This window comes from Aegilops tauschii, chromosome 1, assembly GCF_002575655.3.
Source record: "Aegilops tauschii subsp. strangulata cultivar AL8/78 chromosome 1, Aet v6.0, whole genome shotgun sequence".
NCBI lineage: Eukaryota > Viridiplantae > Streptophyta > Magnoliopsida > Poales > Poaceae > Aegilops > Aegilops tauschii.
Window position 1 is genome coordinate 16,011,256 of NC_053035.3, and position 14,908 is coordinate 16,026,163.

Genomic DNA, 14,908 nt, shown 5'->3' on the forward strand with positions numbered 1-14,908 from the left:
GAAATCCAATATCCGGATACAAATTGTGTTAAAATTTCAGCCCAATCGGAGTTACGGATATCCGGGAATATAAGAAACGATGAAAGGCCAGAATCTGGAACGCAGAAACAGAGAGAGACAGAATGATAGATCCAATCTCGGAGGGGCTCTCGCCCCTCCACCGCCATGGAATCCAAGGACCGGAGGGGAAACCCTTCCCGAATCTAGGGGGAAGGTCAAGGAAGAAGAAGAAGAAGAAGAAGGGGGGCCCTCTCCCCCTCTCCCGGTGGCGCCGGAACGCCGCTGGGGCCATCATCACGACAACGATCTACACCAACACCTTCGTCATCTTCACCAACATCTTCATCACCTTCCCCCATCTATCTACAGCGGTCCACTCTCCCGCAACCCGCTGTACCCTCTACTTGAACATGGTGCTTTATGCTTCATATTATTATTGAATGATGTGTTGCCATCCAATGATGTCTGAGTAGATTTTCGTTGTCCTATCGGTAATTGGTGAATTGCTATGATTGGTTTAATTTGCTTGTGGTTATGTTGTTGTCCTTTGGTGCCCATCATATGAGCGCGCGCGTGGATCACACCATAGGGTTAGTTGTATGTTGATAGGACTAGGTATTGGAGGGCAAGAGTGACAGAAGCTTCAACCTAGCATAGAAATTGATGCATACGGGATTGAAGGGGGACCAATATATCTTAATGCTATGGTTAGGTTTTACCTTAATGAACGTTAGTAGTTGCGGATGCTTGCTAATAGTTCCAATCATAAGTGCATAGAATTCCAAGTCAGGGATGACATGCTAGCAGTGGCCTCTCCCACATAAAACTTGCTATCGGTCTAGTAAACTAGTCAATTGCTTAGGGACAATTTCGCAAATCCTACCACCACTTTTCCACACTCGCTATACTAACTTTATTGCTTCTTTATCTAAACAGCCCCTAGAATTTATTTCCGTGCTCTTTATTATCTTGCAAGCCTATCCAACAACACCTACAAAGTACTTCTAGTTTCATACTTGTTCTAGGTAAAGCGAACGTTAAGCGTGCGTAGAGTTGTATCGGTGGTTGATAGAACTTGAGGGAATATTTGTTCTACCTTTAGCTCCTCGTTGGGTTCGACACTCTTACTTATCGAAAGAGGCTACAATTGATCCCATATACTTGTGGGTTATCATGGACTTGGAGGAGGAGTCGGTGCTGTGTTTGGAATGACAATGCAATCCTTTCTCCATACAATGACAACATGTATGGATTCTCCCAGTGTGTGCTCCTCTTGACCTGCAGGAAAGTCAAGATCTAGTGAGTCATATCCCGACATCACTTCATCCACCCCAACACGAGCATAGCCAGCTGGAATCGGATTGCCATGAATGGTTGCTTTAGGTTCTTCCATGGATATGTTCTCGAGTTTCATGTGTGGCTCACAAGTTTTCGTCTCTTTGATATCATCCACGGGGTATGTAGCCATCAGTGCATCATCGGCCGGGACCCCCGTGGAACCAACGCTGCTTTTCGACATAGATGGCACGGTGCTATCCAATGTTGGATCTGCTTGCTGCTGCCGTTGAGACGCCCTTTCTAGGATCTGCTCTTGCTGCCGCATGAAATCGCGTTCAAACTCCGCGTGCTTTGATTGTACCTGTTGAAGCCGGTCTGCATCCTGCTTGTTCTTCTCTTCCTCATGCTTCTTGTTTCTCGCAAGGCTTCTGTAAGTGGTGTTCCAATCCGCAAACCCCTTAACCCATGGAACAACGCCTTTGCCTCGTGTTCATCCCAGGTGTTCAGGATTCTTGAGGGCGTGTGTAAGCTCGCCGTTCTCTCTGTCAGGCTGGAACACCCCCGTTCGAGCCTCTTCTATAGCAACAAGTAAAGCGTCTGAGGCTTCTTTGGGTCCAACTTTCCCCCATGCTCAATAATCTCCCCTGTCTTTTTGTCTAACTTTCCCCCATGCGCTTAAAACCATGTCCTGCACCTGTCGGGCCAACCCAATGTTTTGGAGTGACCCATTCAGCAACAATCTTTTCCTCAGATTCCCCACTTAGGCAGAACATGGTGGTGCTTTTGTTCTCAGCATTTTTCTTGTTTTTCCTCGACCGTTCCTTAGCTGCTTCCGATTCCTTGAACTCCACAAATAAGTCCCAGTGATCTTTTACCTTCTCCAGTGGTCCAGTGAATTCTGGAGTCTGCTTTTCTGCTGCGACGTAGCCGGCCCATAATCTTTTCTTCCAGTTGCAGAATTGTGTGGCCATCTTCTTAAGAGCACTCTTCTTGACTTTCTCCCGTTCTGCATCCGTGAAATGCTCTGGTAGGGTGAAATTTGCATTGAGCACATCCCAAAGCAGATCTTTTGCTCTTTCGTTGACAAAACTAACTCCTCGATCTTCATGTGGCTTATTCCATTCTTGAACGGAGATTGAGATTTGGTCCCTGACAATAACTCCGATGAGTAAATTTGTCCACATTCTTTTTAGGAGCAAGCGGTTCGCCATTTGGTTTGATCTCATCGATGTTGTACTTTATGCCAGCCTGCAACTTTTTAGCCGGGCCTTGTACTACCCTGCTTGTAGAAGATTTGCTCGATCTGGAGGGCTAAAAGAAGAAATATTCATTAATATATATATATATATATATATACACACACACACACCTCGCCTCTTGGTTCTTCCTCAAATATTCCCTCACACAAATCATTCAGATAGTGAGCCGTCATCTTCAGGTTCATTCTCTGGGCTCGGGGAGCATATGATGTTGGACATGATCTCGTCTTGATCATGGCCGTCTCTGCCGATATCGTCTATAGCTTAACTAATCTAGAAGAAAGATAAAACAATTTATTATTCAAATTAGAATGCGTTCAATAAGCAAAAACTGAATCATAGTAGTCAGCCGCCGAAGAGGTTCGACCTGAGGGGCGAGGGATGGCAAGGAGGATTAATTTTTATAGCTAGCAAGATCATGATATAATATCACTAATACATCTCGAATAATCCAGTTAATGCATCATCGATTATTATCAAATATTATCTCGAATACATCTCGAATATTATCACGAATACATCTCAAATATTATCATATAACATCACTAATACAACTCAAATATTATCGAATAATCCAGTTGACTCGCGGTTCCTGAGGCGCGGACGGTGGACACCCAAAGAGAAGGAACCATCACAGGATATTATCATATAACATCACTAATACAACTCAAATATTATCGAATAATCCAGTTGACTCGCGGTTCCTGAGGCGCGGACGGTGGACACCCAAAGAGAAGGAACCATCACAGGATCATAACTCGGGTGAGATCCCTGAAGAACCTGCCAGGTATTTGAGAACCTGACGTCCAACACAACCATGTAGCGACGGGCGTGCTTGTCCTCCTCCCTGACATGCTGACGTACCACCTCCTCGTGGGCCGGCAGCCTCCGCACCTATAGTGGCCCATGCGACCGCCACCAAAGAAGCTCCGGGTCGACGACGGGAGCCCGATTCCTCACCAAGCTGCGTGCCCCGGAAGGTAGCACCTCCCAGTGCCACCCCCGGCGGAGCCCAGTCCCGGACATGGCGCCTCTCAAGCAGGTTGTTGCCGCCGAGTCGACGACGAGGATGCGGGCCGGGCATCGTCTATGTCGAGAACAAATTCTTATGAAAACAAATTTCTATGCAAGAATTGTCATTTTATTATGCTACTCATATTTAATAAACGTTTACAACTATATAGTAGATGGGCAAATTTGAAAAACTCTCTATGACGTATAGATATCACACACATACATCATTCTATATCCATCCGGAGAACTATAAAAAATTGCAAGCACATACATCAATATAACATACTCCCTCCATTTCCTTATACAAGGCCACTATGAAAAATACATTTTGCCTCTATATAAGGCCACTAACAGTAATCGAACACAAAATTAATGATGTTTCCTCATACTATCAACTTGTTTAATACTTGCATGCATGTAGTCATAATGACACTGTGCTACTTCCTTCTCAATCCTTCATTGCATGCATGCGGGCGTATTAATGATCGCGCTGAACAAAAAGAAAAGTTGGCTTGCAAAGTTGTCATTAAATTTTACCTTCGTACCTGTAATTTGACTTTGTGGCCTTGTATAAGGGAATGGAGGGAATACATCATTCTACATATCCATCCATCATTAATCCACATTCGAACATACATAATTTTTCTTTTTTTTCTTTTCATTCTTCTTTTTTTCATAACATATATACATCATTCTACATATTCATCATTCATCTACATATTCATCATTCATCTACATATAAATCATTCATCCACATATCTAACATTCATCTACACACAAAATTAAATACATAAATTCATCTAACCTATATATTCGTCTAACTTACATATATTCATCTAAATTAAATACATCTCATTCATTTTTTATGTGTGTGTGTTGAATCCAGCACCGGCGGGGCTCCTATGCCGGAGATGGACGGGGTGGCGGCTAGGTGGGGGATGGGCTCGGGGAGGGGCCGCCATGGCAGACACCGAGGTCGAGGCGATGGTGGCAATGGCGAACGAGGAGAGGGGGCTTCGATCAATTCAAGGGAGGGGAGAGGGGGGGAGGGAGGAGATATAGGGCTCACAGCGGACTCGGCGGCGACGTCGACGCGACGGCAAGGTCGAGGGAGACGAGGAGTGGACCGACGGCGACGAGCGGCAGCCTGGCAGCGTCGGGGCTCGGGAGGAGGCGCGGGCGGCCGGTATTGGGGGCGGCGACAACGAGGACGGGCTCGGGGGCGGCGGCATGCTCCGGCAGCCTTGCAGCGTCGTGGTGGTGGGCATCGGGGAGATCGAACTGCAGATGGCCTTTGGAATTTTTCTAAGTGCTGCTTATATACACGTACCTATATAGTCCCGGTTGGTGGCTGAATTTCAGCAGCCCAAAGGGCGGGGAGCCCAACCCTTTAGTGCCGGTTGGTGGCTCGGAACGGGACTAAAGAGGGGCCTTTATTCCTGGCTGGTTGGAACCACCAACCGGGACTAAAGGGTTGGTCCTGGCCGCCGCGGGGTGGTGGGAGTTTAGTCCCACCTCGCCAAGCGAGAGGCGCTCGCACATGTTTATAAGCCCCGCTGCGGGTGCCATATCAAGTTCCTCTCAAAGCACAGACAACTCATCTCTGACCTGGACCTCTCTGCCCCATGGGGCCTACTGACAGGAGATATTTGTGCCCCGCGGGCCTGCATCCTCGCCCATAAATAGTTGGGTTTCTAGTCGTATGTAGGCCGTGGTGTGTGAATTCTCCTGCTAATAGGAGGGTATTTTTTTCCGCATATGCTATGTCAATTTTTTGACCTTCTTCAAATCACATCCTAATTTTAATACATACTCACTTATGTATAATACACATGATTATCAAATAATTTCAACAAAATATATGAAATTCTAAAAATAGCAAATGATTAGCTCAAAAATCAATAAATGCATGAAAAATAGCAAATGAAGTCAGAAAGGGTTGAAAATTGATGACGTGACTTTGAGTGGTGCACATTGAATGCACAAAAAGTATGGAGTTAAAATAAGTTTCAAAAAAAGAAATGCTTTTGTAACAGATGATTTTTCGTCCAAAACCCTGATACTTCGAAAGAGATTGTCCAGTTTGTACACGAAGTGCATCCAGTTTTTGCCTTAACCCTCTCAATTTTTTAGCACATGCTATGTGGGTGAAATGATGATACCATGCCAAGTTTCAACATTTTGGGAGTTCATTTCTAGTGCCTTTCAATTTCAGGCTTCCACACTTTATTTTCGCCTAACCTCCCACCATCATCTATTTCGTGTGGGTTTTGTCGCCTCACGTCCCACCACCCTCTCCCACTGGTTTATTTTTGCCTCACCTCCCACCACCCCTTCTAGTGGATTTTTCTCCCTGCAACTTTATCTTTGGTAACCAAGTAATTCATCTATGGTAACCAATCTTTTCTTTGGAAATACAAACGCAATCAATATAAATACAATCACTTCACTTATGGTAATCAATATCTTCTTTGATAAGGCTAGAGTAATTTTGGAGGTTAATCAATCTCTTTATACTAAACTTGGTAATAAATCTCCTTTACTTCTCGAGGAAGTACATAGATCGTTCGTTCGAAGGGATCCCACCACTATCAATTTTTTTCCTACGACAAAGCCCACCTCCCGTTTCCAGTTTCACTTTGTTTTTTTTGGTCTCACGGTCTCCTCATCGGCCCCCAACGCCCAAACCCACATCCCCAGGCAACCACACAAACACATGCCCCTCGCCCTACCTCCCCGCTTTCTTCCTTCTCAACCCGGCTAGGGTTCAAACAAGGATTTGGATCATTTGCCCACTTTACAAGAGTTTTGATGATTTTCCCCAGGATTGTGTCAATGACTAGTGGCCTCGAGCCCGCCTGTCAATCTCGGGGGAGGGGGAGGGGCAAATCATCAAAGTTAGAAGTAAAGTGTGAGTTAAGATGAATTTTCTTGATTCAACCCGCCGCCGGTCGCCCGCTCCCCTACCATGCTAGAACAAATCTTCTCGGCCCCTGCATCATCCTATCCTCTCTCTATGGCATCCTCCATGGCACGCTCCACAAGACCAATCTCTAGGTTTCAATGAGGTGGCAGTTTGAAGCCTTGGGGACGCAGATTGAGGCCTTCTGACGGCGCAATTATATGCTTCCCATCGGCTTTGGCGGCGGCAGATCGTGGTGGCTGTGGCGAGGGTGCGTTCGATGAAGCAAATGTTGTCCTAATCCTTCCCTTCGGGGCCATCCTCCTATCCCGTTCGTGGAGCCCTCCCAACTTCCTCCTCCTCTCCTATTGAGCTCCGCCGCCCTGTTTCCTATCACTCATTTCGCTTTGTTGCATTTTTGAATCGGTTATGAATTTGTGCTATATGATCGATGTGCATGGATTTGCATGAATTTGAGGGTTTTGATATGAAGAGTGTGGTTGTCTAGCGGGTCTTTTGAGGGGTTTTCCTGTGCTATCTGAGGTCACGCCCCTTAACGGCAGATCAACAAGACATTGTGTTATTTGTCAGTCAAAAAAAAACTTGAGTCTAATATGACTTTGCTATTTACTGGTTTTTTTTGCATGCTTGTGTTAATGTTGACTGTGTGCATCCTAACTATGTAGAGGCTGGGTGTGTGCTCATTATGTTTGTACCCACTCGATGATTCATCTTGAGCTTACAAAATCCAACCTTTATTGAAAAACAATAAATTACCAATTGTGTTGATCTATTGAAAAAGCTACTGGGCCAAAGTGAGACATTGTGAACAACAACTACTCTATGCTTTTATGTACCTCTTCATGGTAACGTATTGGCAATACAAAAATACACCTGGAATACCTCGATAACAAGTTTTTAACATTGTTATTAAAATATAAGTGATACAAATAATTATACCAACATCATCATTATATTAAATGGTACAAATAATGATACATGCATTGTTTTGATTAAAAAGTCCATCATTATTGAAATAAATAATACAAACAATTCTACAAGCCAATCTCACACACATTATCAATAGTAGCCAGCATAGACGACATAAAATGTCATGGTTACTATTTGGTAAATTCGAGAGCCCAAAAGTTTCCAAAAATGTAAGTTGATTGGAAGGTGCCGTTGAAACCCGATTCCCTAGCCAGCTTCAGAAACTCTTGCGCAGTTCTCTCCTTCCCTCCCTCAGAGTTATTTAACATCATCACATCGAGAATGTAGAGATTTTGTGCTGCCCTTGTCACCTCTGGAGTAGCCGGCAAGACAAACTCAACAGCGATCAGCCGCCCCTTGTCTGGCAAAGCTTGATGGCAATTTTTTAGAACCTTTATGCAGTCATTGTCGTCCAACATATGGAGTACCGTCTGTATGTACATTCAAGAAATATTCAGTATCTAGAATATGTTATGTAATATTAAACCTACTTTGCTCGAAGTGTAGGTTTAAGTCTGCTCTGCATTCTCAAATATTTAGGGGATTTATTTAGCACAACGGAATGTGCTTTGTTTGTCACAATGAAAACATTGCAGATTCACTATTGTACACGGACGTTGAATTTAATTTTGGCATGTTTTAATTGTTGAGTTGTGGTTCGTTTTGCTTTGTTGCAGTGTTGCATTGTTGAATTGGTGTTGAATTTTGCTATATGATCGATGCGCATGGATTTCCATGGATTTGAGGGTTTTGATATGAGGAGTGTGGTTATCCGGCAGGACATTTGAGTGGTTGTGTGGCACTGTCCGACATCGCACCGTGGAGAAAACCTTAGTAAGAGGAAACCTGGGGTTCAATTACTTCTGCACAAGGGCACCCACCTTGATTGCTTGGACCCTAGATAAACACTTTTATTACTTTACCAATGTGTTTATAGAATTACAAGTCGAATGCATTGTTTGTCAGTAGTAGAAAATTATTTTGAAGAAATATTCTATAGACATCGTTCTATATTTTGGTTGAAAAATAGTTTATATGTGAAATAATGAGGGTGTATCACGTATCTACCAGGTTTTCAGTAATATTATACTTTACACCATATGGAATACAGAATGACAGAGAAGGGAACTAGATACAGTAGTTCGTATATATATACCTTTAAGAAAATCGCATCTCCAGTGGGAACATTATCAAACATATTTCCAGCTATATGTTCGACACCTGCATTGGGTTGACATTAGCTAATTAAGTTCTCAATTATCTCACAGGAAAGCATAGATGAAAGAACTCAACAATAGAAAATGATACAAATATGATCTAAATGTACAGTCACAACATCCATGCAAAACAAAGAGAATACAGTTGCAATACAAAAACAAGGAAAGACAAAAGAGTTGAGTGATGGGTGTTTGGTTTTGCTGGATAACAACATTTTTTTACCTGATCCCTTATGAACTGGTGACAAAAAGATTGGCATTGATGCTTTTTCTAGTAGAAATTAATCCATTGAACTGAGGAAACTGATGGTATTCCTACTGAGTGGAAAGTTCCGCGGGTACATGCGCACAGCACGTACACACATGTGTGTTGATCATTTGATCTATAGGCTTTAGTACTTAAAATTAAATTGTTGAGTTTACAAGACGCCAATGATGGTGCATACGTCTGGGGAATAAGCCATTTGTGTATACGCTAACAACCAAAAGTACAACCCCTCTAATTAAGATATGCATTCCCAATTTCTCAGGCATTTTATTTGGTAGGCCGACTTGGATGATGATGCCTGGAAAGGAGACTCCAGGCCGGGAAGCAACCCAAACAGTCAGATAGGCCTGGAATAATCATAATAAGTCTAATTCCCTGAGAATATTACAATGAAGTGGTAGAATGTTCAATTATTAATTGATGCAATTTAATAATACGATATAGGATAGTCCACTACATTGACACTCGTTCGGGATGGGAACATAAGTTGGGCATGTGGTTTTAGGTCTTCAATTTGAGTGATGAAACATGTGTTATAGTATGTTGTAAAATATATATATATTTAGATTCAGTGACGAATGAAAGTGCGAAACTAGTAATTTCATGCAATTTACACATATTTCTATAGTCAAACTGAATGCCTAAAAACCCGTGCCTGGCTTATAGTGCCATGGAGATGTTAAATATGATGTACGCGATGTTTTGCATAATATATAGTATTCCTCATTGTACTATATTCACTAATTCTTATCTGGACACTATCTCCTCCAATTTAGAGAAAATATGCGGTATGTGTTATTGTTTTCATTTGCTCCATTTTTCATCCCTAGGTGTGAACTTTGCATGGAGTCTCCATGCGTACTATATTCAACTAATTATTCTGTTTTATCTCCGTATCCTCGGTTCCCACCAAATGAAGCTTAGGTGAACTCAGGAAGAGTGTGCAATTTTTATCACCCAGGGTAGGTGATATACACATGGAGACTGACATTTTTGGTTTTGTCTTCAGGTGCACTTTGCGGGCCCGTGAACAAACCGGTGTTTGTCTGTTCAGTCGTCTCTCTACTCCTGCCCTTTTAGGGGAATCCATCTGGTTAGGACAGAGAAACAGAAAGAAAGAGCATGGCAGAAACTGAAACAAGAAAAGCGCGCAGAGAGAGAGAGAGAGAGAGAGATAGAGATGGATGCATAAATGCTTCCTAGAACTCGCACGTAAAGCTTAAGCGTAGAGGAAAATAGGAGAGTGAGAGATAGAGAGAGCATGTTGGCAGCCCGGGACCAGCTCCCGGTCCATCAGCATAGGTTCAAACGTTTTTGGTGCGCATCATAGAGTCCACTACAAGCAGAGAGTCTACTACATTCCAAAACACGGGTCTGAGGAGAGCGTGGCACTCTCCCTTATAAGGAGGTCCTAGCCTGCTCCCGTATCTGAGGTGGGACTAAAGTTACTGGCACTGCCCGAGTGTCGGGATCCTGACACCTCACCCCCTAGGGAAGCCACCCTTAGGGTGGCGTGGGGGCCAGCTCTAATACCACTTGTTAGCAGCCCAGACTCAGCTCCCAGTCCATCGGCATATGTTCAGACGTTTTTGGTGCGCATCAGACACTCAACTACTAGCAGAGAACACACTACCCGGCTAGGAACGGCTCTGACACCACTTGTTAGCAGCCCAAGCCCAGCTCCCGGTCCATCGACATACATTCGGGCATTTCCGGTGCGCCTTAGACACTCCACTACAAGCAGAAAGCCCACTACATCACAAAAGTCCGGCTTTAGGAGAGTGAGGCACTCTCCCATATAAGGAGGCCCTAGCCTCCTCCCGTATTCTAGTTGCGACTAAAGTCACTAGCACTACCCGCGGGTCAGGTGAGAGAGAGAGAGAGCATGCAGTGGTTAGGAGAGTGTGCTAAGAGAGAAAGAGTAAATGAGCCGTGTGTAAAAGTTTATAGAGAAAGCACACAGTACCCTATTCACAAGGTGACGAGACCAAGTCAAATTCATAAGAAGGTGGCGACGTACCGAGAATAGACGGCGCGAGGGAGATGACATGAGGCAGGTCGAAGTTGATGCCCCTGATATGCTTGTACCTGCAGGTGATCATCTCCATGGTAGAACCGGTGCCGCCACCAACATCGACGAGCACGGCCACGTCGTCAAACCCGTGGAAGCGTTCCAACAGCTTGCTGGTCACCATCACCGAGATCTGCACCATGGCCTTGTCGACCACCCCGAGGAGCCGAGGGTTTCTCCCCAAGTGCTTGCCCATCGGAACCCCATGCGTCCTCTTGAACGCCGTTTGTCCGCCTCCCGCTGCCGCCCCCAGCTGCTGCCTTTGAAATGCACGGCGATGTTAGATTCTTTAAACCGTAGGAAAATTTTAACATGATCACTCTTACCTCCTCCTTTTACATACGGTGTAAAAAGGTAAGAGTTAATCAGACCACTAATTAATGGGATCAACGATTCCGATATATTTTTTACTCTTGTCTCTCATGTGCAAAGAGGAGGTAAGAGGAACGCTATTAAAACTGTTCTAAACGACAATTGCAATAGCACTCATTCGTATCATAGCTTACCAGGCCATCAAGAAGTACTGGTCCGTAGTGAACATAGAGTAGGGCGCCAGCGACGGGCCACCGTGGTTGCTGCTGAGCCACCGACACACCGGCGAGGGTTTGTAGTGCCGGATCACCTCGCCGCTTGGACCTGCCTCCGTTACGCACTTGACGATGTCGAAGGAGGCAAGCAGCCACATGATGCGGTCCACTGGAGCCAACCCGCCAGCCTTGTCCATGGTTGGGAGCCGCGAGGCTAACTCATCCGCCGTAATCGCAAGGCTGCCGGCGTTGCCGAGCGCGTCAAAGATGCCCAGCTCGGTTGCTGCTTTCAGGGTCATGGAGACCGCGAAGCTCGTGATGAGCCCCCACGCATGTAACCATGTTGGGTAACGCAGCAGAAAACAAAAATTTTCCGACCTACGCACCAGCCCAGGACCACTATGGAGACTGCATACATGGTTTGATCTTTTTCGTTACCGACTCGTAGCGCAGCGGGAAGTAGAGTCGATGACGATCGGCGGTGCAGATCCCCGCAGCTAGGATTTACAACCTCCCAACCGCGAGGATGTATACCCTCATCTGCTCCTCAGACAGCCCTCCGGGAGGCGGTCGAACAGCCCCCCGGACGGTGTCGCTGACAGCCCTTCGGGAGGACCTTCGAAACTCGAACGGTCACTCGGACAGCCCTTCGGGAGGACCTTCGAAACTCGGACGGTCACATGGACAGCCCTTCGGGAGGTACTCACGAACTAAGACCGAAACTACGATCTCTCTACACAGTTGCACACATACGGTGTCATCTATCCGGCAGGGCTTCGCCGTCCAGAACTAGTTCCTGCCGGAACCCAGACAGCCTTTCGGCTCTACGAAACTATTTTGCGGGGAGGGAGAGAGAAGCCAGATCATTGCATGGCACTTGTATGTGAGAAGGGATGAGGTTTGGGCTGCCAACTCCTCCTCTATTTATAGGAAAGCCAAGGGGTAGGGATGGCTCACAAAAACCCAAAATGCCCATGCAAATGTCACACATGAAGGGCATAATGGGGAGTGAAGTGGAGCTCCATGGAGCCCCACACATGTGGCCGGCCAACCCCCTAGGGGGACCCCCATGAGGAGCATGCTTGGCCCCCAAGCCCTTCTAGAAGCCTTTTGGAGATATCCCAAATGGTGACTCACCATAAAATATCCCAAAAAGCACTTTCACTATTCACGACGACATTTTTCAGCGTCTGTTCGAACTGAAAATATTTATGTGGGCTTAGAACATTTCCAGTACCCACCAAAATTATTTTGAACGCGTTCAGAAACAATTCCAGTTTAGTGATTTTCATCTGCGAAAAGCATCTGAAGTGGCTCCGGCAGCTCCGCAACATTTCCGGTTTTTATCTCAGAAAATTCCAAAAAGCTTCCAGAATGATTCTGGCATCCTCCAAGAATTATCAGGCATGTGCCGAAACCAATTTGACTTAATGGTGTATCCCGAAACAACTTTTCGGTATCATCGAAACTTATCCGATGACCTCTCTCTGCGGTACGATTCCGCTGTCCGAAACTTTTCGGTGTCCGAAACTTTTTCGGTGATTTTCTTTCAGACTCCCTATCTAGTATTCAGCAGATAGATGACCCTTAAGCGTGTGACCCTATAGGTTCGGTGAAGTATAGACATGACCTGGAACCCCTTCCGATCAATGATCAACATCAGAGCCGTGGACACCCATATTGACCCCTATACCCACACGAATGAATATTCGAGTGAACCTCCAGTTGCAGTGAGCTATTCCTGTTGCTTCGCGATATGTCACAAACACCCGAGGTGAGATTTATTGCATGCCCATGGACGAACAATTTGTCCACCATGCAAGTTACCTCGTTACCGGTTTTGTTCTCTTTTCTCGTTTCCGTGTTCCGGCATCCCAGTGATCAAATCACACTGTGTCTGGCCAGACGATGATGGATACCGTAATACCGACAGGGCCCGAGAATATCTCTCCATCGTCGGAGGAGCAAATCCCAATCTTGAGCTATGAAGTTACTTGACACACTTTTCCATGAACCCGTAAGCCGCCGTAATAGCCACCCATTTACGGATGACGTTTAACAAACCCCAAAGTTCATGAAGCAAGCATGAAGAAACTCGATACTCTCATCGTCTAAGGAATCATGCAAACGTTAACCATCTCTGTGTTATGTACCATTAACTTGTGACGAATGAATCTCTTAGCATAACATCATGCCGGGTCGATTCAACACAAATGTTCTCTTAACATTGTGCCCTCAAGGTTGCTGACATAGACATGCCCATGATCAGGAAAACATAACCATCATGCAACACTTGAGCTAGTCTTAGAGGCCAGACTAGGAATACATTTTACCGTTTATTATTCCACACGTGCATATGAGTCTTCCTCCGAGCCTCGTGGTTATTGCAGACTTGAGAACCATAGCAGTTATAGCATGGAACATAAACATAATTATGAACTCGGAGATAAATAATATCATTTATTATTGCCTCTAGGGCATATCTCCTACAGACTCCCACTTGCACTAGAGTCAATAATCTAGCTTATGCTAATGCACTTCACACCTCTGGCACACCGGTGTAACTATGCTTCGCTTGTGGTATAGCCTGATGTCCAACGGATCTGACGACTTCAGTCCCGTGTGTATCTTTGCATGTCCTCGCGTTTTCACGTTTTCACAAAATTCATATTTTGTGTGGACTTGGCTTTGTATGTATGTGAATCACAGGTCGAACCTGGATTCCTCAGACTGAGTTATGGAGCAACTACCTGCAGTAGTGTCCCATTGTCAAAAGCCATCTTGGAACTATACTAAGTTCATGAATGAACTATATGATTCAACATCTTCTTTGTCGCTTCTAAAGCGTCAACATACTTAGCCCTTGTTATAGAATTCGCCACAGTAACTAGTTTGAACAAATTCCAACTAACTGTGCCACCACATTGTGTGTTACACAAAACTCTTAATTTAAATCGAGAATCGCATGGAGAAAAGATGAAGACTGTATCGATGTAACATTTTACAACGAACTCTTCATGATCTCTGCTTGCGAGAAAACCATGTCATCAGTACTTACTCTAGTACTCTGTGACATCTTTCACTGTTGTCCCATGATCAGTAATTTGATCACTTTGGTATCCATACTCGCAACACCTTGGGAGTATCGGACATATCTGGTTGTTTTACATACCATGGAATACATGATTAATCCAAACACAAAAGTGTGTGGAATCTACATCATGTATTTTACTCATCAGTGTTTTGGGACACCGAGTCTTGCAAAAACTCTTTCCATGTGACTTTGGCAAGAATCACTCCTTGGCGTTTAAATGCTAAAAGGTTTTAGCATCTTGTCAATATGTATTCATTGCTTAGCCCCATAATGTAAATCTATCTCCAT

General features: G+C 44.8%; 1 protein-coding gene across 1 annotated transcript; it reads right to left on the reverse strand.

Moving 5' to 3' along the window:
* Positions 1-7,574: 7,574 nt before the first annotated feature.
* On the reverse strand, positions 7,575-11,825 carry LOC141039248 (probable inactive methyltransferase Os04g0175900). The gene is made up of 4 exons (XM_073506610.1): positions 11,506-11,825; positions 10,949-11,259; positions 10,559-10,662; positions 7,575-7,874 (listed from the first exon to the last, which is right to left on the reverse strand). The coding sequence occupies exons 1-4, from the start codon at positions 11,823-11,825 to the stop codon at positions 7,575-7,577; spliced, it is 1,035 nt and encodes a 344-aa protein (XP_073362711.1).
* Between the last annotated feature and the right edge of the window lie 3,083 nt (positions 11,826-14,908).

Excerpts from the sequence above, each read along its gene's own strand:
- LOC141039248 (XM_073506610.1), bottom strand. The coding sequence starts at position 11,825 with ATGACCCTGAAAGCAGCAACCGAGCTGGGCATCTTTGACGCGCTCGGC. Across the intron at positions 11,260-11,505 it reads CAGTACTTCTTGATGGCCTG|GCAGCAGCTGGGGGCGGCAG; the intron begins GTAAGCTATGAT and ends TGCATTTCAAAG. Across the intron at positions 10,663-10,948 it reads CCTCGCGCCGTCTATTCTCG|TGGAGTGTCTAAGGCGCACC; the intron begins GTACGTCGCCAC and ends TTCTGCTTGTAG.